Source organism: Dermacentor silvarum, chromosome 6 (genome assembly GCF_013339745.2).
Source record: "Dermacentor silvarum isolate Dsil-2018 chromosome 6, BIME_Dsil_1.4, whole genome shotgun sequence".
Taxonomy (NCBI): domain Eukaryota; kingdom Metazoa; phylum Arthropoda; class Arachnida; order Ixodida; family Ixodidae; genus Dermacentor; species Dermacentor silvarum.
The window spans coordinates 100,808,198-100,833,265 of NC_051159.1; the positions used below are offsets into that span (position 1 = coordinate 100,808,198).

At 43.9% G+C, this 25,068-nt stretch overlaps 1 protein-coding gene across 1 annotated transcript in view; it reads right to left on the reverse strand.

Annotated features, from left to right (window-relative positions):
- LOC119455781 (ras-related protein Rab-31-like) overlaps positions 1 to 22,696 on the reverse strand; it is a 36,725-nt gene extending 14,029 nt beyond the window's left edge. Inside the window, exons 1-5 of the mRNA XM_037717244.2 lie at positions 22,387 to 22,696; positions 21,851 to 21,947; positions 19,643 to 19,712; positions 14,731 to 14,824; positions 7,122 to 7,277 (exon numbers count right to left, since the gene is read on the reverse strand). Coding sequence (XP_037573172.1) covers positions 7,122 to 7,277; positions 14,731 to 14,824; positions 19,643 to 19,712; positions 21,851 to 21,947; positions 22,387 to 22,447 — 478 coding nt within the window. The 5' untranslated portion in view covers positions 22,448 to 22,696. The remainder of the gene's footprint in view (positions 1 to 7,121; positions 7,278 to 14,730; positions 14,825 to 19,642; positions 19,713 to 21,850; positions 21,948 to 22,386) is intronic.
- Positions 22,697 to 25,068: the final 2,372 nt, after the last annotated feature.

Below are 25,068 nucleotides of genomic sequence, written 5' to 3' on the forward strand. Positions count from 1 at the left end.
TCTTTGTCATCTACTACAGTACTGCCTGCTTTGGCCTCTGAAATGTGTGCACTGATTCCACCACTTTCATTGACCCTTTTCGCGGAGCAGTTTGCTTTAGAGAAACGAGATTGCACTCACGGCGGCGCGCCATACGTCTCCTCAGCGACCGCGCACGAATACGAAACCATTACCGCTTCTACCTTGCTTCTGTGCGATCAGCTGTCGGAAATGCAACTGAGTTTTCGCTAACACACTATGCTCCAATCATGCTAGATTGAATCATGTGGATTGAAGACGTGTGCAGTAGTTCGTTGCAAAAATAGTGACGGGCATATTAAGGAATATAATGAATCTGTGTGGCAAAGTTTGCGAACCGCTGCTGCAACTGTCCGAACGTGTTACCGGCTTTCCTCGAGATAAACGGCTTTCCTCGAGGATACAGAAATTTGCTCATCCGCCAGCCTTGCATCGGTAACCTTCAAAGAAAAAGCTTCATCCCCAGAACGTCGGCAAGAGTGAGTACCGCTTGTTAAACAATGACAAAGGGAGTAGCACCTCTTCCTGTCACAGTAAGTTTCGAGCACGTTTGTCCCAAATGGCAGGAAAACTTACGCCCGCTCTATCGCCGATGTATCAAGAATAAGTGAATGGGCGCACACTTGAATATATGCACACTTTATACGCACAATAAATGACAGACTACACCGATGGTGAACGAATTAATGGTTGAAGCTGAATGTTTCGTGACGGTCCACAAGAGTAAGCGAGTTTCTAGCTGTAATATATATTTGCTACAAGGTATTACAATGCACAAAAGAGCTACGTTTCAAGCCTTATGCGCAGCAAGAAGAAATCTATCGGAACTGAGCACACCCGCGAGCGATTAGGCAGAAAATAATCGGATAGTGGCCGCACCGAGGAACATCACTGAGTCAGTACTGACAAGCCACTGCTTCAAAATACAGTGTAGACCGCTTATAACGTAGGTTGCCGGAGTCATGAATATCTGCACTATAAGCAGTACCGCACTATAACCAAAACAACGATTTTCAAGCCCTGCACGTATGCAAAACATGTAGACCAAGCAGCCGCGTGTATCCGAGAATCAAAGCGTGCGACTGGGATGGGAGTTTAGATCCGTTTCAATTTACAAACGTTGAAAGGTTAATGTCCAAGAACCCACAATCTTCGCATGAAGCAGACGCAAGAAGCATGAAGCAAGAAGTAATAATAATTAAAAAAAAAAAAACATTGTCTCAGTTTCGCCCGAAAGACGTAGCATAAATTGCGATAGCAAATTAGTAGAGAGCTATAAGGAGTAGGGATAGTAGTTTTATTCGGCTGCATAAACTTGACACATTCGCTTACTAACTGAATTAACAAGTGTGGTCTCAACGTGCACAAGCAAACATGAATAGACTCGATGACCGCAAAGACCGTCAAAACGCGGGCGTGGAAAACGCGGCCGCCGCAGCGAGCGAAGGTTCGTGCGGTTATCGCTTTAACAGAAACTTAGTGGCATAAGCACAGCGCATACAAAGGTCAGAACCTGTGGAGATCGCTTTCAAGATACGGTGCGCGCGAGAACACCGACAGCCAGCACAGGTGCGAACGCATTTGTTGGCCGCCGCCCCCCCCCCCCCCTCCTCCCTCCCGTGCTGCCTACCTGCTTTGCTCCTTTCGCGTGGGAGATTGTGTCGCCAGTTCCTCTTGCGCCTGGTGCCGCAGCATGGATTTTCCTTCCTCCATGTGCCGCAGCACAGCGTCGCCCTCCCTCCCTCCCTCTAATACCCCCACGGCCTTTCGCACGATGGAAGTCGCGTTTGCTCTCCGCTGTGCGTTCGCTCTCCGTGAAGGCGTGTGTCCCCCGTGCGCTTTCACTCGCACATACGGCGCACGGCGACGATTTTATCGCCCTTGGACTCATGCTCCTCCTCTGCATCGCCCTTGTTGATCTCCTCTCCCATCGGTGGGCGCACCTCGTTGAGAAGCGCGCTCGCTACCGCCCTTGTCGGCGAGATTTTCCCACGGAAGCCGCATTATAACTGGTACTTCATCTCACGCGGCTGCACGGCAAGCGGTATGCGTATACATGGAGTGCTATGGGAAAATTAACGGAAGTCTGAAAAGACCGTACTACATCCAGTCCTGCACTATAAGCGGTTACGTTATAAGTGGTCTATACTGTATTTGCTGAATAATAACAAAGAGCAAAACACACTAATCCTGACTGAATTCATGAGCGGAATGTTTGGATAGCTTGGAATACATATTTAGCCTCGCTTTTAGAACAAGCACCATATACACTGCTTGCGCTGTTTGGACATAGCTTAATCAGCTCCGAAAGCGCTTTTGCATGTTCTCTGAAGCTGTGATCAAAGCTGCGTGTCATCCACCTAGTCACAGTCTACGATATCTCCGAAAACAGAGGTTTTCTAAGTCGCGCCAGCGTCATACACTTCCATTGTAAACAAGGAAGCAATGGAGGTAGTTGAGGCAAGCAATGGACACGTCACCACGTGATCAAACATGGCAGCACCCACGGGATCACAGCGAAAAGGGTCAATATGAATGTATGGTGCACAAAACCCCACCCAAATAGCAAATCATGCGATTGCGAAGTGGTTAGTGCACCCTGCTTTTAAGTACACATTTGCATGGTCATGAGTTTGACCTGCAGGGAAGGCGGTGGCCAATGTTTGGTTTCCTTCACCATATAGCAAGGGTGAAGCAGAGGATAAGGTGGCCTGATGATGATGAAACTATCATAATGACTTGACAATGACAGCCTCACAGACAAGATTGAGGGATGGACGGGTAGACACACCCCACAGCAAACCTAGTTCCAAATTTTTAACTGCTGTCAGAGTAAAAAAAAGTAATCCTGTGGGAGTTTACATGTGAAACTAGAATGGCTGGGCACATTGGCTTGTCACGCAGAGAGTGGGCCTCTTCGATTATCAGTCCCTGACAGTCCCGAACTGCTTGGGACTGCTGTGCTGCATTCGATTTTGCTCGGACAGCTTCCGAAGCTCCGCCCACTAGTCCGAGTGTTGTCAGAAGCGCGTTCGTTTTTTCACAGACCGGAAGTTCCGGACTGCCCGCGGACTGTTGGAGCTGTCAGCAGATGTTTGCTCGGACAAGCGCAAGCAGCTAGCAGACGACGGCTGTCTTAAAAAGATGCGCGCGGTGTTTGACGCCATGTTGTGAAAGATTCCCCAGTACTTCTGCGTACTTTGCGCGGTCCATACGGCAACTACTGTGCATTGAGTTATCGCTTCTGTTGCATCGTTGCTTTGTGTGCCATCATGCAAGTTCTTTACGACCGTCTAATTGCTGCAGCTTTAGTCTTCGAGTTTTTTAAAGAAAGAAGCACAGCGATCATGCGCACATGCTTGCTTTTCTTAATGTGTTTCACGAAATCTGTCATGTTCATTGCTATATACGTACGCAATAAGCAGGTAAATTTTGCTTTTCAGGTAAGTGAAACTAGCGTGCGAGAAATCGTATATTGCATGTGCCTACTTCACGCCGGTGGCTGGGGTGGTATACAATAGGAGCTTCGTGGATTGCTGTTGACATATATGTTGATCCCTTCTGCTACCAAGTTCGAGCGTTTGATTTTTGACGTGCAGGATTAGTAGACGGTGTACACGCGATCTCTCACGCGTCGGGCCTTAAATTAGCAGACGGTCTCGCGAGCTTTGAGGATGTAGGCGGGTGCTTTCTGCATGAACAGCGACGTGGCACGACCATGACTTCGGAGTCTCTCCGCAGCAATTTTATGGCCAATAAATATATTTTACCACCACCACGATTTTGCTTACGTCCATGTGGGAATTCCACTTAAAAAAATTAAATTATGGGGTTTTACGTGCCAAAACCAGTTCTGATTATGAGGCACGCCGTAGTGGGGGACTCCGGAAATTTGGACCACCTGGGGTTCTTTAACGTGCACCTAAATCTAAGTACACGGGTGTTTTCGCATTTCGCCCCCATCGAAATGCGGCCGCCGTGCCCGGATTCGATCCCGCGACCTCGTGCTCAGCAGCCCAACACCCAAGGGAATTCCACTTAAATTTCTAAGGCAATGAGCTGGCTGGCGCGACGTAATAAACTGCGCTCTGCGAAAACGTTCTACGCGCTCAGGCTACGATTCCACTGTGCTAGCTTCATGGTTGTGTCAGTGACATGGCCTCTGAGACTGCACCATTTCGGAGGCCACGCTAATGAAAACTCTGGGTGGGGGGCTATCTACGAGTAGCAAAGAGCAGACGACGGCAGCCAGGAGAGTGATTTCCGGTCGCGGTGCTTCGACCGAAATCTCGGACAGACCCCGACAGCTGGATCACGTGACTGTGACGCGCTCTTCTGTCAGGGCTAGGCAGACCGGAAGCCGCGGACGGTTTGCGGTCAGTTCGGGATTGCATAATCGAAGAGGCCCAGTGTGTGTGCGTGTGAGAGAGAGAGAAAGGGAACATATCATGATGTAGGACTTTGACAGTTCTATCTTCCCAAGGGCTTGTGAAGGCTATACACGCACAGAGTCGAGATAAGCGCTCATGGAAAAGTACTATGCATGTGAAAGAGCATGAAAAAAAAAATTTTAATTTTCCGCTCTTGAGCCACGTCTATTGATTGCACACACTACGAGCCTTCTTTGGGTCTTTTGAACAGAACTATAGCTATTACTGTAATCATTAAACCTTTGGTGTGCAGCGAGTGACAATGTCAAAACTTTGGTTGCAGTTCATAATGCAGTGGTGGTGCAGCCAGTTTAAGAATTGGAGCAATATTTGGAGCAGGAAAAAAGCTGTTTTGTAGCAATTTAGGAGCAGCTACATTAGCATTTTGTAGCAGTTCTGTAACACAAAATTTTGCGTTTTGGATCAGTTGGAGGAGGAGAAAAGCAAGTTTATGACATTTGGTGCAGCTTTTTACTACTACACAATTTGTAACTACTTCTTAGAGCACATGAACACAAGCAAGACAGACTGATGCACCCATTTAGCTTGCGTGCCCAGAGCAGAAAACGTTGCAAACAGACTTTACTTGCCTATGTAAATAGCACTTGTAGACTACTGAGGATAGTTTTATGCAATCAGACATAATACAAAAGCGACTAGAAATGCAGAAAAAAAATTTTGCGCAACACCAATGCCTAGCCGCAGGCTCAAGGAGTCGACGCTAATCCGCAGTCCCAAGTGCCAATGAGCGAAATGCCTAACCACGGGCTCAAGGAGCCGACGCTCGATGTGCTTAGTACGGAATTCCGAAACATCGAGTGCTGAAAGGCTTAACTGCGTGTCCGATCGAGGATTCCATGCGCGAAGCTTGGTCGCTAAGTCCGCGTCGCCAATGATTGGAATGCTTAGCCGCGGGTCTGTCCACAAACGGAGGGATCGGCCACGCTACTGCGATGTTCGCATAGCGCCCAAGGCAAAGGTGGCGCTTTGGCGCAAGTTGCACTTCGGTGGGCGCAGACGAGTAGAATTGTAGCGAAATGGCGCAAATGGCGCAGTTGGACCAGCACTGATAATGACAAGAGAAATTTACGAAGATCATACCACAACATGTCCCTGCCAGCTGTCACTACAAAATGTCCCTGCTACACATTTGTGATAAAAGTACAAGGGCCACCAAAGGAGCAGATAGCCCCTTATCATAGTGACATCAGCAATGCAGCTTCTGCTTACAAAATAAAAATGGCCTTCACATTATCAGATAAGAGAGCACAGCAGCCTGGACACTTCACCGTTTCATGTCACATACGATTTACACAATGCGCTCCAACAAGGGTCTACCCGTCTTTCTTGAAGCACACTACGGCCATCTCTTGCCATGCAAATCCCATAAGATGTTAGAAATATGCAAGTATGTCATTATAAAGTTTCGACCACTTTGTGCAGTCTATTTTATTTGGCACTTGGAACCTTTGTTCCGTCTTAGGGAAGGTTAGTTAAGAAGGCAGGATACAGAGCTCATAACTGCAACAGTAGAAATACACATTAGTGGTAACAGTTTTGCAGTTTGCCCCATCCCACACAGAAGTGGAAAAAAAGGTTATCAAGAGGTTAAGTGCTGCAGTTATGACTGAAACTGCAAGAAAGGATACACCATTTTTGTGATGAAATGAAGCAGTATGCGGATTCTCAAAAGCCTACAAAGCCTATAAAAGCCTCAAAAGCCTCTACCCTAGAAATTAAATGCGAGTTAGGTTATGAAGTCAGGTTACGAGACAGTCAGCCTTAATTTGTTGTGCCCCCTTTCCAAATAGCTTTATCAAACACAAGAAGCATTGTTGATTATTACTTCAACTACCACAACTTAATAGACTGCTGACAATGCAATGAAAACTTTATGACGAATGGAATTAGTTGTGAACAAGAAAAATTTTATAGCTGTAAAAACGTGATAGAGGCCAAATGATAGAGCAAAATTGAACCTTAGATACACAGACAAAATGTGTTCTGAATGAAGCTGCAGTTAAATTGAAGAAAAAAGTGATGTGCTATCTGTGACTATAAAACTGCCCTACGCTAAAACTAATCTGGAACTCTAGTGCATCTTGCACAGCATTGTGGCCTCACAACAACTGCACTTTGCCTGGGCTCGAGCCTTCACATTACAACGGTCAGAATTCTCAACACACAATTACATATGGATAAAACATTTTTCAGATTGAAAAAATCGTGGAGAACTCAAACAAAAGCCTTAAATTCCTTCCCAAAACAGCAGTAGCTGCCCTGATGATGAAAATGGTGGCGACAGGAACGACAGCACAATGATCACATGATTGCTTCTACATCATGGATCTGGCATTGAACATGAAGTGGGAACGAATAGAGTTTTCTTTTATGGTGGCTTTTTCTACCCAGGAAACATGGTGGTAATAAACATCATAAGATCTGCCAAACCCCATGAAAACTAAAGGAAGTAACCATTAACAGTTATCCCTATAAAATTCTGTTAAAGAACTTTCACAGTAAATGGGATTAGGCAATGAGCTTTTTCTTTGCTTTAGAGAAATAATTACAGAAAACAAAAACCAGGGCACTCAGATACCAACACTAAAGTACCCTGTAGGCAAACCTCCGATCAAAACTAATGATGAGCACATGATTGCAGCGGCAGCCCACCTGCGTTGCTGAGCGCTGAGCACTCAAAAAAATGGGCTCCAACATCTCGAGCGTACTTTTCCGCAACAGCTGGGTCAACTGCACGGTGTTGCATCAGGTCGCACTTGTTCCCCACCAGGACCAGAACGATGGCCTCTTCTACGTTTCTCCTCAGCTCTGCACAAGGAAAGACATGCGTCTTGACATGCTTGTCAGCAGTGCTTTGCATGCTAAAGGCATCATCATCAGTCTATATTTATGTACACTGTAGGACGAAGGCCTCTATCTCCAATTACCATTGTCTGCGCTAGCCGATTCTAACTTGCGCCTGCAAATTTCCTAACTTCATCAGCTCATAGTTTTCTGCTGTCCTCGACTGCACTTCCCTTCTTTTGGCACTCATTCTGTAACTCTAATGGTCCACCGGTTATCTACCCTATGCATTACATGGCCTGCCCAGCTCCACTTCATTCTCTTAATGTCAGATAGAATATCAGCTATCCCCATTTGCTCTCTGATCCACACGCTCTTTTCCTGTCTCTTAACGTTAGGAGTAACATTTTTGTTCCATCACTTTTTGTGCGGTCCTTAACTTGTTCTCGAGCTTCTTTGTTAGCCTCCAAGTCTCTGCCCCATATGTTAGCCCCAGCAGAATGGAATGATTGTACACTTTTCTTTTCAACGACAGTGGTAAGCTCCCAGTCAGGACTTGGCAATGCCTGCCGTATGCACTCCAACCCAATTTTATTCTTCTGTAAATTTCCTTCTCGTGATCAGGGTCCCCTGTGAGTAATCGACCTAGATAAACATACTCCTTTACTGACTCTAGAGGCTGACTGGCAATCCTGAATTATCGTTCCCTTGCCAGGCAAATACAGCATTACTTATGCCTTCTGCATATTAATATTCAACCCCCCTCTTACACTTTTCGGTTAAGGTCATCAATCATTTGCTGTAATTCGTCCCCATTGTTGCTGAATAGGACAATGTAATCTGAAAACCGAAGGTTGTTGAGATATTGGCCGTTGATACTCACTCCTAAGCCTTCCCAGGCTAAAGGCTAAAGGCACCCTGACATATTCAATCTCGATAGTGAATCAACAAGCTGAGCTTCACCATACACGCTGTTTAAGAATACTCAAATACCCTTTGTGTGACGTACAGTATGCTTTCAATATTGTCAAGCATTATTAAGGTAATAGCATCATAATTAACTTTCTTGAAAAGGCCAAGTGTTAGATGGACACTGGGGTGGCAGAAGGCTGCCAGCTGCACACGGGCACCAGGGAGCACTAAAAATTGCTTTGGCGAAGCGGAGTTTTTCAGTTGTGTTAGGCACTATGCACAAAGAGACTACTGGATTCAGGAAAGTAGAAGCTATGTCAGTATACTTAAATGTACAGCCGCCCAAATCTTTAAGCAGCGTGCGCGAGCGGCGACTTTCTGTGTGCCAGCACCTTAAATCAGGAAAAAACTTACAAATGACTGATGCTATCTGACTATGCTCACAAAGCTCGTGAAGATAGCATACTAATTTGTAAGTTTGTTCCTAATGAAAGTGCTGATGCACAGAAAGTCGCCGTTCGTGCACGCTAGTTAAAGATTTGGGCGGCTGTACATCATCATACAGATAGTCAAGACAGATACAACAATGGGGGCCAGACAGAATGCAAGTTGACAGCCTGCACAACATCTAAAGCACCTCCCAGCATCAGTAACAAGATGGTTTTAAATAGTGATGTTGACTGTTAACACTTCCTAATCAAATTGACACTAGTGAAGAACCTGGGCAAGTGCCGAGGTATCTACCTCCCATGTTACATCCACACAGGGTCAGTGCAAGCCCCAACATATCGGCAACCGCCATGGTGGCCGAATGCAAAAACACTTGTGTACCGTGCATTGGGTGCCTGTTGAAGAACCCCAGGTGGTACAAATTAATCCACAGCCCTGCCCTACGATGTACCTCATAACACACTGTTTGCAGTTTTGGGATGTTACACCCTCTAAAGCCCACAAAAGAAGGACTGAAACCATCATGTTTGTCAACGTTCTGCTGAGCCTGTATTGTTGTTGCGATGTAACAACCTCACATTTTCTTTGATGATGATATAAGCAACAGTTCTTCAATGAAATTGGGGTTTCCTTCTCAATTTCTTCTTGGCTTAATTACACTAGCAGTTCAGCTTAGGGTGATGTTCAGAACACAGACGTCTTGTCAATGCTGTATATGTTCCTAACCTGCCGGACACAAGCTTAAAGCAAGGCATGCTCTGCCGTGTTCACCCAAAAGGGAGCACAGGTGTGTTTTGCCATTGGTGGCATTACAGCCGACAGAAAACAGGCATGTATTTTTTGGCTGTTAAAAATGCGCAGGGATGTTCATCCTTAACAAGATGAACAAGAGCTAACTTTCAGACTAACAAACTAATCTCAATGCAGGTTTCACCACTAGTTTCTCCACAGATTTCACCACAATTTTCCCCAGTCAATGATGCTTCAAAGAATGCTGATAATCATCTTTAGTGCAATGAATGGCAACTACTGCTGGAGAGGAGAGATCCACAGAGTAATGAACTATATTTGTATGTCTTCTACTCTTGCGGATGCAATTAGGATAACAAAAAGACGTCAATGTACAGATATGTTCTAATGGACATGTAATTATAGATACCACTACAAGAGACTAGCGAAATCCACATTATGGCTACTCTTGGTGCTCAGCAGATAAGCATGTTGGTGAGAGAGAGAGAGAAAGCGAAGAGAGGAAAGGCAGGGAAGTCAACCAGACGAACGTCCGGTTTGCTACCCTACACAGGGGGTAAGGGAAAGGGGGAATAAAATGTTGGTGAGATTTCCCAGACACTAATAGGAGCACTTTGACCTTCGAGGGTAGTGAAACTGCACAAGGCTAAGCTCTACCTACAGCACAGGACAACAACATGTTTGGCTTGGTTTGGTTCTCTAGCACTGAAAATGAGTATCTACCCTATGCTCGAGCACGAAGCCACATGAACCAGCAAACAAGCTAGCAAGTTACTTGCACACCAACCATACAACCACACAAACTCTGTCAGATGCTAAGCTTCACAAGGAAGCAACAATTACACAGTGCACAAGTACAGTCAACCACAAAAGTTTACGGACCACAGGACCTCAGAAAACGTTCAATTTCCGAGCAGCCTGTAACAGTAGCCAGTAAAACTGTATACGACATCGTTGTTAGCATATTCTAGTAGAGGCCCGAAATGCAAATACGAGGCTGCGTTGTGAGGCTGCGGAGATATTAAACTTTTTCTCAGATTTCATAGTCTGTAATATTTTGTGCTTGACTGTATTATTTTGCAACATAATATATTACTCAGAAACTAAGAACATGCATCATAAATGGCTGCAACATGGTAAGTGAATAAATTTCTCAAACCACACAGACTAACACAAATCACAAATATATTCAATATGCTAGCACAGCAGCGTGCCAGGACACAAATAACTTTCTAGCTAAACATGCCTGTGTCTGTGTTCAGTGGCTAGATGTTCTACTGCTGTGGCACAAAATTTGAGTGAGGCACAAAAATTGTGTTGTGCAACTTTAATTCATTCTGGGTAAAAGCCAGTCAACTATGGAATGGCAGTAGCATTAAAGGGGTGCTAAAGAGAAGTACTAAATCAATTTAAACTCACAAAACATTCTTTAAAAAAATTATTTTCATTGATTTGATGATAAGGGGTTGATTACTAATGCAGAAAGCAAAAGCCAATGTTTCCTTTATTGAATGTCACTGAAATCTTAGCACCAGTAAGTTATTGTGATATCATGGATTTTGAAATGTTTTCTTGTATTTGGGCTGTTGTCATGCAAAAGTTACTGAAATTTGTTATGTTTTCCTTTAGTACTCACTCCGTTCCTTCTTTACTTATAGACAACTACTATAGAGGCTGTTAAAATCCATGACATCACGATGAGGTGGTGCGGAAACTTTGGTGCCACCACCAGTCTTTTGTTTTGGCTTCTTTTCTGGCTTAAAATAAATCAAATTCTGGGAATTTACGTGCCAAACCTGCAATATGATCATGAGGCACACCATAGTGGGGGACTTCAAAATAATTTTGACCAATTGGGATTCTTTAATGTGCAGCCAACGCACGGGTACATGGACGTTGTTGCATTTTGTTCCCATTGAAATGTTGCTGCCGTGGCCAGGATTTGATCCTGCATCTACGGGCTTAACAGCATAACGCCAAAGCCAATGACAGGTCTCTGGCAAGCCAAACCTCCTCTCATTATAAGAGCGGCCGTTTTGCTATTGCAGAGGTGTAATTTGCTTATATTCTTTAACCTAATAGTATATCTATTTAGTGCACCTTTAACAGCATTCATTACGTAAAAACTCAAGCACTGATGATGCCTGCAAAATGGCGGGATGATGATGATGATATGGGGAGATTTGATGGCACAAGGGCCAATCATGGCCAAAGAGCACCAAATAATGGTGTAATGTACTCGATGATGCAATTAATGACAAAGGGGAACAAGGGAGACAATGACATTGTAACGTGGCTATATAGGGGTCCAAAAACAGTAGTAAAATTTTACGTATTAAAATAATGACAATGACTTGTGAGAGGTGCTAAGAAACTAAAAGATATGAGCTGACGGAAAGACATACTAAAACGTATAAATGCCAGTAGCACTACTGCCTCACCGAGTCCCCTAAGTGCAAGGACCTGGAGTCCCATGCTCTACAAGACGCTGCTATCGTAGCAGCAGCTTCTGGCGAGAGGCCATGCTACGAAACTCTTGGGCCTACAATTTGCAATGAACTAACATCCTGCCGAAAATTAAAATCTGATTTTCTATCAGAAAACGGGTCAGTACCAAGAAACATTGCTGGATGAAAAGGAATACCGTATAGACTCGTGTAAGGACCGCACCCGTTAAGAGCTGCACCCTCAACTTAGCAGCCCAAAATTTGGAGACAAAAAAGGCGAAAGCTAGCACTCGGCCGCGCAAGGCTTAAGACACAGCGAAGCTGGCCGATTTGATGGCGCCGTAGTAAGCTAAGAAAGGCTTAGCATTACCCAAGTTCAACCTAGTTATAGCCAAGTTCGAACCTTGCTACAATCAAGCGCAACCTAGTTACAACCAAATTCAGGCCTAGCTACAACCATGTTTAAACCTCGACACAGCCAAGTTCAACCTTGCTACAGCCAAGCAAATGCCATCAAATCGGCCAGCTTTGCTGTGTCTTAAACCTTGCATGGCCGAGTGCAAGCTCTCGCCTTTTTTCTGGATCTGCTTGCCGCTGCCGCTCTCGTACAGCGGCCAAACCTCGCTTCGCGAATCACCGCTTCTTCTTCGGGAGTACGTACTATCTTTGTACGTCCCATGGCTGCATCTGATTGAGCGCCGCCGTGCACCGGCTTACATAGCCGTTGCCCGCTGTCGGCGCATGCGCAGTACACAGGCGGTAGGTTGCGCCAGGCAGCTGCGGCGTCGCTGGTTGCCATGGCTACGGCGCAGCTGGCTTTCTGTGAAACACCATACTTTTTATGGCTAGCTCAAACAGATTCGCTGTTAAAAGTTTTTAACGAAGAAGCAATCGCGTTTGGTGCCCCAATGCCTTGCGCGAGCATCGGCAAGTTTTCGTGCGCTGCATACTTCCGCATGCTGCTACTAGATGGCGAGAGCTGGGGTGTGCACAAGTCGCCGGCTGGACTGGCACCACTTTGCCCAAAAGGTTTGGTCCCGTGTAATGGTCAAAATTCTGGGAAAAAAAAGTGCAGCATTTACACTAGTCTATACGGTATGCTGCTCGTCGGATAGAGGGAAGTGTTTTTTTCCTTTCGGCTTCCACTTCCTGGCAAGACGTGGAGGACGGTCAGTGTCTGGCCACATTTACAGCAGATAGAAGGTTTGCCACCGGTCAACAGATAACAGTGTGCCATATGTATGGTCTACCCTAAAGCGGCAGAAAATGACCTTAGTTTGTCATATTTCTGTTACTGGTAGCAAATTTCCTAAATGTGGCTTGATTAAATGTGGGTTATTGAAGGTTTCCGTGTCCCACATTCGTTGCAAATAGCTTCCAAGTTTTTTGCACATAAATGGCTTTATACCTATGGAAGAATAGGCAGCTTTCATTGCAATGGATGTGGCAATTTCATCCACAAACATGTTGCCTTCGATGCCTCTGTGCCCGGGTACCCAACATACTATGATGTGCTGATTAGACTTATATGCTGTGCACAGGACTGAGTATAGATCATTGGCTACTGGATTTTTGTGTTTCTGGAGTGAAATTTGAGATTTTACGACACTTAGAGAGTCTGTAAACATAATGGCCTTTTGTAGCTTTGCTTTCTCAATTTGTTTAATAGCCGATAGTATTGCATAAACCTCTGCAGTGAAGGTGCTTGTTTACGGGTGTAGGATGCTGGATTCTGAAAACGATGGGCCGACGACTGCATACGAAACACTGGCATGCGACTGAAGCTGTATGACGATGATGGCATGACCAGTGTTAGATAACGAAGCTAGAGGGATGACGATGGAACGACCATGACGGCATCACGATGGCGGTGTGACAACAAATGGATGACAACTGTATGGCGATGATGGTGTGATGATGACCGACAAATGTTTGGCAACACTGGTGCAGTGTGCAAAGTGCCAATAGCATTCATTTAACTTCCCTGGGCCACTTGTGAATGCTGATGAGGTTCCATACCATCATGGAAACTGCAATGAGCTCCGAGTACTGACAGTGCCCCAACTTGTGGCACGTCCTTGTTATATCAAAGTCACAGAATATTCCTTTGTCAAAGTGTGCACATTTTCTTTGAGCATGCAGTACGTTCCCGGTTGCACATAAAGCGCAATCCATGAGTTTTGTTATACTGGTATATTATAAATGCGCAACTAATGCTTACTTATGCTAGACATGTCATCAGGGGTAAAATGAAATGCTCCAATAAAATAAAATGTTCAATGTCATCAACTTCCTACCCATATTGAGATTAAATAAGTCATGATCCTTAAAGTAGCACAAAAGAGTAATGTTAAGTAGAGCTAGGTTGGTGAATCACACGTCTGCACCAAGAGAAACGTCAGACTTACTGTGAGCAGAATCTTGGCAAGCCAAAAAAGAAGTAAAAGCAAAAGACAGGCTTGAAGTTCCTGCATTACCTTCTCATAATGTTATGAGAATTTGGACATCGTCTGCCCAGGACTAGTTAATAACTTATCAATAACTAAGGATTACATAGCATTATAAAGAAGCCAAGGATTCAAGCTAGAGTTTCGTGAACATTTTCTGTATGGGAATAACTCGAACATGCGAAAATACTTTGAAGTTCATGGCATGATACTAAAGTACCAGTGGTGCAGTTTAGGTGCAGCACACATTCAAGAAGAGAAACTTTGGCCTTCATTTTCAATGCTCATAGCAAATCCTTTTCTTGCCAAAGAAAACTGATCTTCTGCATTAAGCTGCTGCAGGTGGCTTTATTTTTATTAAATAAACAATTAATTAATTATTCTACACACACTACAGGCTTTTATCAAGGCCCCCCTGTAGCGATTGCAACACATCAGTCAGGATAATGAGCTTGAAAGGCAGGCTCTTACCTATAACCCATTGCTTCATGGCTTCATAGCTGCTAGGAGAGGTTATGTCGTACGCAAGAATGGCAGCATTGGCTTTCCTGTAGTATAGTGGTGCCTGCAGCATCGAAAGGAAAGAAGAAATGAAGAGAGTTGTGTAGAGTGCAATATAAATTAATGCAATGTACAGGCTTTCGTCAACACTGACCTCTGTATTTATTTTGAAAACTACAAAAAAAATTTATTTATTGCTGGCTCCTCCAGCTCTTATACTTTGCATAGAAACTACACAGTATAGAACATTTTGTATGTTAATGTGTCCAGCACTGGTTCTCTGGCTCACTTCCTTCCATGGTAAAGAAGGTGAGAGCACACCTTTTTCACCAGCTCAGTAATGACTCACCTGCAGGGCGAGCTCTGTATACTGATGGTGACCTCAGTACGCCCTATAGCCAAAGTTTACTTCTTTTTCCAGCACAGTCTTCCAAGTTAACCAGGAAAATAGTGAAAAATGCATTACAGCAATTTCTGAGCTAAATTTGAGTTACAACAAAGCGAAACTGCCGACCCAAAAAGCAAATCCTTTTGGCATCATTACAGACATGCCGATCACAGTGGATAAACAGAAACACACACGCAAGTCTGCGATGTCGCACCCACTGTATATACTACACAATGGTAAAATTACTCATTTTGTGTAGGAAAACCTCACAGACCGCTCTAAGCAGTAAACGCCACTGATCTCCAAATGGCAGAGTGTAAACAGTGAGTGATGACAGCCATTACAGCTGATTTCCATTCATTCTTCAGGCAACTTTGCACTGGTAGCAACAGGCATGTCATGCAAACACATGTAAGCAATGTTGAATAAGGCAAGGAACAAAACAAACCGACGATGCATGCAGCTCGCTGCCTTCTTCTATGGCATTCTGTAGCATAAGGAACACTGGTAAAATGTTAAGAAGAGGGTTATGTGTGTAGATAGTGGAACGCGTCAGTCAGACAACAAGCACTTTCTTGGTCTATTCACAAATATAATGAGTGCACAACTAAATAAGGTACTTGGCATTATAAATGAATGAACAGGAAACATGAAACAGGCTTTATGAAAAAAAAAAAAGAATCAGGATGTGTGTATTTCCTGCTGCCTATTTCAAAGTATTGAGCAATATATCTGATATGAACTTCCTTTTGTGTCTAGTTCCGTGTTGCCAGTATTGATATGATATTGTGTGGCAGTGTGCCAAGTAGGTGTTCCACTTTTAACCATACAACATGCCATCAGTGATTAGGCCCTAATGATTACATTTACTGTAACTGTGAATAGAAGGTGTCACAGTGATGAGAAAATTCATTTTGTGCACTGATGTTGCACTATAAATTCTTTCAAATAGACTGGTTTTCCAGGCTTGTGTACATGTACAATGGTGTCACAATGTTCAAACATACTACTCACAAAGTCATCATATGATGGCCACATGTTTAAGGTATATATGACTCATATAAGATGCAACAGCTAACCCCTATTGTACTGTTGATTCCCACGTAACTGCAGGGTATTTGTTTTTACACTTATTCAGGTACAAAAGTCTGTTTCCACGAGAAAACTGAATATCATAGAAAAAAAAAAAAGAAAGAAAGAAATGGTAAGAGAGGCTAAGAGAACACCAGTGATTAAGAATGAGAAAAAGGGGAGCTGAGGGGCCTGATTATTCCTAGTCACAATCATGTGAAACCAACAGCCAATGAAACCAAGAACAACATAGAGTAATTTTTTTTTTACTAACTGAAATGTAGAAATGATAAAGGAAAGTGAAATGAAAGTGGCCAAAAGAACAACTTGCCACAGGTAGGGCCAGAACTGCCGTCGTATTACGCCTGCGATACTCTTACCAAATGAGCTACCGCGACATTGTTTTCCCATTCACATTTTTGGGTACTATATGTGTACTACATCTAGCCCTGGGAGTGTTATCCAGTGCCACAACTCATGGCCATGGCAATGGATGTAGAATATCCTTTCAGGTGCCACTTTCCATAACCCTTTACTTTATCATTACTAAATTTCACATGACAGCAGATCACATTTAAGATTGTGACTAACAAGAATTGGGCCCCTCAGTTCCCCTTCTTCTCGTTCATTACATAGAGGGGGTGTTGACTCCGGCAGCCTTGATGCCTTCAAGTGGTATCTGAGGGTTCAATTGGCCAGTTGTCTGCCTCTAAAATTCCCATACTATGTGACTCGTAGACAGGATGTTCGACATCTACCACTATGGCCGTGAGTTATGGCGCGGGCTAACACTTCCAGTTCTAGATCTAGCACACATATAATACTCAAGAAAGTGGATGGGAAAACAGCCTGCAGTAGCTCAATTGGTAAGGGCATCACACATGTAATGCGAACACGTGCATTCCTATTCAGCCTGCAGAAAGTTGTTTCATTCACTTGAATTGCATTCTACTTAATCATTTCTACATTAAAATTTTTAAAAATAAACAAGTAATTTGCCCTATGCTTTCCTTGGTTTCATTGTCAGTTGGCTTCATGACTGTGACCACTGATTAAGGTTTCCTTTGACGGGGACCAATAGATTTCAGGTGATCAACACATGTAACTGCCATGCTGGCCGGGCTCCCTCAATGCTCTATAAAACTCTGCCCCTAACAGGGGGCAAGAGTCATTATTTATTGTGTCAATATTTTTTCAGCACCTTCTACAGTATCTTCCGGTTTATAAGTCGCACCTTTGTATAAGGTGCACCCCCCTCAAAATGGCAGTATTTCAGGAAAAAAATGTACATAAGTCGCACTGGTGTATAAGACACACCTGTTCGTTTGGTAAGCGATTAAAAAAAAATTACAGTGACGTTTCACTCTTACACGCAAGCCTATGGGTGCCATATATTTCCACACCAGGCGAATTTCTGCCGTCGTGGTTGCCGCGATGTTCCTTCCGTATAAAGCCCAAACTGCATGAGAGCGATTTTGTGCGCGACAGCGACGAGCGACGAAACGGGCCGTCGCGCGAACAGATCGCTCGTTCTTGTCGTTCGATTGCTCGGATCTGGAAATCTATAATTCGTCGCTCGTCGCCCGGAAGTGCTATGAGCGACTAGCCAATAGCACGAAGCCGAAACTGGATATACATCAGTCAAGTACTACCGATTGTCGCACGGAACGAGCAAACAACTAGATTTTGATACGTGCAAGGATAGTAACGCAGTGCAAGACCTTTAGAAATATTTATGCTGCTCTTTACACTAAAACACATCAACTGAAATGAATAAAGCATGCATCATGCCAGTTTCAGCGAGTATTTGCTGCCCTCATACCGGCAACATCGGGGAGATGTCGCTCAAAGTCGTCGCTCGCATGCGGTAAGACTTGTAGGCAACGAGCGACCGCAACAGCCATCTCCATCGCGTCGCGTGTCGCTGTCACGCGCAAGATTGTGTGCATGCGGTTTACACTTAAAGTCCAAGTCTGTGCGCCGTATGCTTTATGTGCGAGTGAAAGCGTGCGCTGGTAAGCAGAATCGTGCACAAGGGAGGAAAGCGGGAAGGCAGCGCGAGAAGGAGGGGGGGGGAGGCGGGTGGTTTATACTCTTTTAGCAACTGCGTAGTTTGCGCAGCGACGCGCGCCATATCTTAACAGCGATCTGCAGATGCGAAGACTTCGGGGTCGGTTGACTCGCTGTCGGCCAGCCGCCGCATGTGTTGCTGCTCCGTCCTTCTCGCAAGGCGCTCGGGAACTCGATCACAAGAAGAACCCGGCACCTCAATAGTGCACACAAAACACGCATAGCAATTAGGTCAACCAGCCGGCTTCGCGTGGCCATAACATTGAATCCGAGTTTGACAGCAGTTTTTCCGAAAAAAAAAAAAAAAACGTACATAAGTCGTTCTATAAGACGCACCGACGAAAAATTCAGGAAAAAACCACGTCTTGTACACCGGAAAATACGGTACTCTACTTTGACACTCCGATGTATGAGAAGATCGAGGGCTTTTGCTGAGCTAGGAAAAATTGTTCTTACCAATAACGTCACAGCAGAGCTACAAAGTTAAAAGGAAACAAAACAAGAAGTATTTGAGCTTTATCAGTAAACTACTTATACTATAAAAAAAAGCAGAAAAGCCTCCCTTACTGCAACAGCAGACATGATAAGCCAGAAAAGATGCAAAAACAAAATATGAGTAGTGACACTGCTTCGAAGTTCCTGTGCCAGGTTGCGACGCCATCAAGGACTTTGATGACATCTGATTGGGCCTAGCTAATTTATTGTCAGTAAATTGCATTCTAAGGAAGCCAAAGACTACACTTAGCAAGCATTAAAGTATTTTCCCGAGTCACAACGGCCCAGATACCAAAAAAAGTGCCTTGAAATTTTTGACCTAACGCTGACGTACTGGCGCTGAGGTTTAAAGTGATACTAAAAGAAAATATTAAGTCGAGCTAGATCAATATATTATTCACCTAGAAGTCTATCATCATTCTCTGTGTGCCAATATATATCAATTTGCTGTGTAGAAAAATAGCATTGAAGATGTAGCTGCTCAATTTTAACCGCCCGTGCCAAAACAGATGAGATGATGCAATATAGATGTGACCTATCCCTATGGCGCTCTCTGTGAATTAGCCAGTGCTGACATCACAGGAGAGGTAACATAGTGCACCACAAGTGGCACCACTTCGATTTTCCATTTTCGTCATCATCTTTACAAAAGCCCTGTTTTCGTAACTAATTACGAATTCGTTATTACAGAAGCCTAATCCTTCAATCTCATTTGACTTCTCATATTTTCCTTTCGTCAGTCAGTCAGTCAATCGTCAGTGGTCTGGCACTAATGCTGCTATGCAGTGTAACATAAAATTGAAGCCATTGCGTGTCGACCCTGATTTTATATGACAAAGAGAAAACAGTAAACTTTACCATTGCTCTGAATCTTTCTTGACCTGCTGTGTCCCACAGCTGAATCCTCACCCTGGCATTTCCCACATTTCTGGAAAAAGTAAAGACACATAAAGAAAAATGGAGAGAAATGGGAAAGGTTAGAAAACACAATGTCCTTTTTTCCATCAGCTGTGCTTAATATTAAAATTGCGATAAATGTTCTCAATGGAGGATGCTGTTTTTCTGATAATATGCTGGGCCAGCAGCAACAAAGCGCTATGTTTGTTAAAACATACTACTCAAGGGTTCGGGTTCCTGTACGTGTATTTCACCAAGCATAGGGCATGATACAAGCAATAAATGTATCCTGGACATGACAACAATAACAACAACTGCAACAGAACGAAAAAACAAGGAAGACAGAATGTCTTCCTGAACTTGTAATCCATATCAATAGTGAGCCAGGCTTTCATTTACTATTACTAAATGACTAGGCACAAATTTTCCAGCCAAGTAAATTCAGAGAAAAAAAAATCAAGGTATGAGAAATAAGAACTTAAAACAGTATTTCAGGCCCAAGAAAAGCAAGAATAGGCACCTTACATTTTAATTCTAAACAATGGGACTCATTCAACACAGAAATGTACTTAAGTATTAGTGGTAGAAAATCACAGAATGCCAATTCATGTTACGAGAAGCGCAACAACTATGTAAGAGAGCTGTTCATAAGCCCAGACACACATTGCTAGGAAAACGAGGTGTTGCACGGTGCACGAATGACCTATTTCCGGCCACCAGATTATTATCTTGCAAAGAGTAGAGATAAGCATAAGCAGGCATTTCATGTTTAAAGATTAAGCGCAATAACCTTTGTGCCAGAAGCCTCGTGCTAGGTAGTGTCTATATAGAACAACCTCCCTGCAAAATTTTACGTTTGAAACACAAGTGCATGTGTCCACAAAAACCTGGTAAAAATAACATTTTCGAATAAAGAAACATAAAAAAAGAAATAATGTCATTACCGTTTACTAGAAACGATGCAGAACCCGAAATTTAAAGTTTGAATTTAAACTTACAGAGTTTAAGATTATTTTTGCAGGCTTCGATACTTTTTATTATTAACCATTTACATCGCCTCTGCGAGACGCAGATTAATATACCAACATTATGGAAAGCAGGGGCAAGAAATTCAATGTAACATTGTCCTTCACTTCTCTTTTAGAATTCTTTGTGCTAAACGAAGCCTATGCTACAGCAGTACTAGTTCATTTGCGATTCCATAAGTTGAATATATTAACCTAACCAAACTCTCTCTCCCGAGATCCTTTCAAATCCATTTCTGCTGGTCTTTAGTTCTTGCATTAGAACATTTCTCTATCTCGCAGATGGAAAGAAACAGCAGCATCATTCACAACAAATGAAACCAATGTGCAATACAAAATACAATTTTTATTTAGAAACTAAGAACAGTGCCCTGAAGGAAAAGACCTAGGACTCACAAACATGCATGCCCCCCCCCCCGGATGCATGCAATGTCAGGCTTGCAATGTCAAGCCATGCAGTGCAAGATAACTTGTGTCAACTCATGAAAGCATAATGGTGAACATATTGAAAACCAAACATTTAGACCTGTAACACTCCAATGAGTTGAGAGGATGGCATATCTCGCTATATAATTTCTACTGTGGGCCTATCAAGAGAGCCTAATAAATAAATAAACTAGAGGTTTTGTTTGTAAAGTGCGCAATATTTATGCAGTAATTCATTTGTAGTGGTCTATTGAAACCATGGCAGGAAAGAAGCTTGACATCCTCAAGTTAACAATTTCTACAAAGTGGTGTGCCTCAACTGGACACTTTGTAAATTCATATCAGCTAAACAGCACCTTAGAAGCAAAGGTAAGCAATGGCTAAGCCCTCAAAATAATGCAAAGGCAAGCAGTCTAATGTTTCTCAGCGTATAATGTGTATGTTTCCTATGGCAATATGTTATTTGAGTGCCGTAAGGACTGCCAGCAGGCTTTGTCTTCCCACTGAATGGATTACCAGAGTTCTGCATTTGAAACAGGTATTGGGAACAAGAATGTGTACTTGCCTTAAAATGCAATCCAATCAGGCACATGTACTGTGCTTGTTTATGCAGAGCCCACTTTATTTTGTAGCCTCTTAAATAGAGCATTAATATAACGACTGGGGAGCACAGGTGCGCGTACAAAGGCTACAGCCAACGGCGTTTAGGAGCACTTACACTCTAAGGGTTGTGAAGGATGCCCCTATTGTTGGCGACGTCGTGCCGATAAACTTCTTTTGAGAATATCTCGTAATGATGCTTGTTTTACCGACCCCTGAAAACCAAGACAAACATATCAAATTAGAGAATTATTCATGCTATGCAAAATATTGCACACTATATGGAGGGCACATTTAGAGCTGTGATACATTAAAACGGTTGCGATGTGTCGCACTTCAACTTCAAACAGACAGAGCAATGCACCCGCAAGTACGTGTTTTCAATGAGAGTGAAGTCGTTCGCGTTTGAGGCAGACCGCTTTCGCGCTACTGACGAAAAGCTGTTCATCGTGGCATCACGGTACATGCCCTCGCGTACTTTTACAGACGCTCTTCTGAACAATGCATGTAGCAGACAATAAATTAAGCCCTTACAAATCGATCAGTGAGCACGTGCACCGACAAAGCAAACGCACCGCGCCACAACCAAAACAAAGGAGTGTAAAAACCGCAAAAGCGCCACAGTAGCTAATGGAGAAATGAAATGAAACTGACCTAGCGCTCCAAGCAAAACGACTTTTGCGTCGACTAGCTTCGGTTCTTCGGCGGTTGTCATTTTCGCACTACACAAGAAACCGGCCAGTTTAGGACGTCATTTCTCGGGCACCGCTGCTGCGCTATGCGTTTCGCCTTGTCGCAGTGACAACACCGCGGTAAGCAGAACAGCAAGAACAAATACACACGCAGCGCTTTCACAGTCGTCACACCCTCCCTTGCGCACGAGAGCGGTTGGCCGCAACCACACAGGCAACCACGGCAACTGCCAAAGCAGCCGGCTGAGCGAGACGGGCATTTTTTTTCTCTGTACTTTTTTTTTTTTTTAGCTATTAAAATACGTCTGACTTCTAGTGACTGTAGCCAAGTCAAGCCTAGCAAACAACCACACAGAAAAAAAAAAAGTCAGCACTACAAACAGTTATGAAATAAAATAAGTCGCTTTGAAACAAACACTCCAATTCTAATTAGAGTACACTATAGTTCTGATATTTCTTGAAAGAACCGTAAGCAACGAGGCCAAGGTACTGGCGCCTCAGTCGCTTGACATCTGGCGGGACATTCAAAAATATTATTTCCCGCTATCTGAGCTAAATTAACCCGTAACTACGTGTAACGAACAGACGACGATTAATATATTCCGCTGCGTGAGCGTACCTGATAAACTTATCTCAATGACAGCTTTGGCAGCGCTGGCATTGAGGTAACTCAATCTACGCTCAAATAATGTGACTGCCATCACGTCATCGGTATATCTCCACATATCACTTCGACATGGTACGGTTGTACACACATTCAGTCATTATGATCCCATATTTCATAGTTATAACTCATGGTTTCCTTACTTTTGATCGATAGCTCTTGGGTAGCTTTTATTTCGCATGACGCAACATCACCATCAGACAAAATGCGCGGTGCCTCGCTTCTTCGGTTGAACTGAAAATGAAGTCAGTTCCTCTCAAATCAATTCTCCCTACCGAATCAACAGGCAAGTTTTGACGGCACGACCGACGTTCCTACTACAAATATAATCACGGAGGGCGAAAGAAACCTGACAACAAAAGTCTCCGTGAACCCGACGGGATAAATTCGAACAGTGTTACCAGGCCATAATAATATAGCAATAGATTCTTGCTCGAAAACTCGGTAGCAATCAGTAGATTCTTATGCTGACAAAAGAGGTATTTTAGACGAAACTTTTACTGGCACGGATCCCGTGCTTATTGCTATATTTCTGTATGTGCCATATGTGAAGCTAGTACCACAATACCTCCAATATCCGTGGCGCAGTGCGTTGTTTGAAAAACCACATGGCGCACAGCTAATCTTGAACACCATAACTACTGAAAGGATGCCTAATTACAACCTTCAAACCAACTTTAGAAAGCCCTCAGATGACATCCGGTACCTAGGGGAGGGGGGGGGGGGTATTCTGTAAGAATCCACCTAGTGGACTGTTCACTTCGGCTGTGCCATTGGCTCCAGCAGCACGAGCGCGAAGGAGACTGGCTGTCACCTTCGCGCTCGTGGTGATGGGACCAATCGCGACAGCCAAAGTGGGCAGTCCACTAGGTGGATTCGTACATAATAACCCCCCCCCCCCCCCCCCCGGAATTCTGAAGTGGTTCGTCTGTTTTCGACCATATTTTAGCAAAAAAATTACTCCATCTCCCGCTAAAGGGAACCATGTGTGGATGCGAAGCAGCGGGGAGATGGTTAGCTTGAGTGGGAGATGGTTTCGCGGCAGCGGCCCGAGCGCTCATCGCGGCGCTGCACAGGAGAGAGAATGAGGCGCGCGCGCTCCGTCATTTTCATACCGCGGAACTACCGTGGCGCCCCCATCGGAGTATGCAGCTGTCGCACCACCTGTCGAGCGCGCCGCTCCGGATTCCTAGAGGAAAGAAAGGTGGGATCGTAGGGATCGTGGAATGCGGGACAACAGACAGAGCCGCCGGCAAGAAATGCTTCGCATTTAAAACATGTCGCCTATTCTCCCTTCGTATTTTTGGTGCTGTGTAAAATGAATCAACATATTACTCGTTGCTTGCCAAAGTAAAATTTGATCGCACTTTAGCAGTTATCTACTGAAAAAGTAGTAGTAGAAAGTAGTAGAAAAAGTAAAGCATTTTGAAATAAATAGTAGATTTTGTCATCGTTTTTTTAGGACGACGCTAAAATAAGTAGATTCCATAGCTTTATTACTGAATCACTACAAATAAAAAAAAAACAAGATCAGCAGATCTACTAATAAATCAGTAGCTGTGGCAAAATTGAACTGCAAGTGTGACCACCAACAGGTTCCTTTAGTCACGTTCGACATCCATGGTTCTGCCAATAAGAGCGAACTGAAAGTAGTACCCTCGATGGCATGTCTGAAGGTGATAGGGGGTGACAGATTGATGTCACTACCCTTGGTCGTTGGCGCGCCCTGAGGTGGAGCACACTTGCACCATACTATCTTTAGTAGTTGCTGGCTTGTGTGGCTTCTCACTTGCTTGAATAGTGACATGTGTGTATGTGTGGAGACGCTTACGGTGAGTATCAATTAAGCGGGCTCGCCAATGGATAAAATTGAAAATGGCACCCGCATCTGGCAGCTCACTGAAACCAAAACTTTCGCCATCACTGGCTTCCGACATTACACGTTACCCAAGCGCGTGCAGATTCTCAAGAAGACGAAAG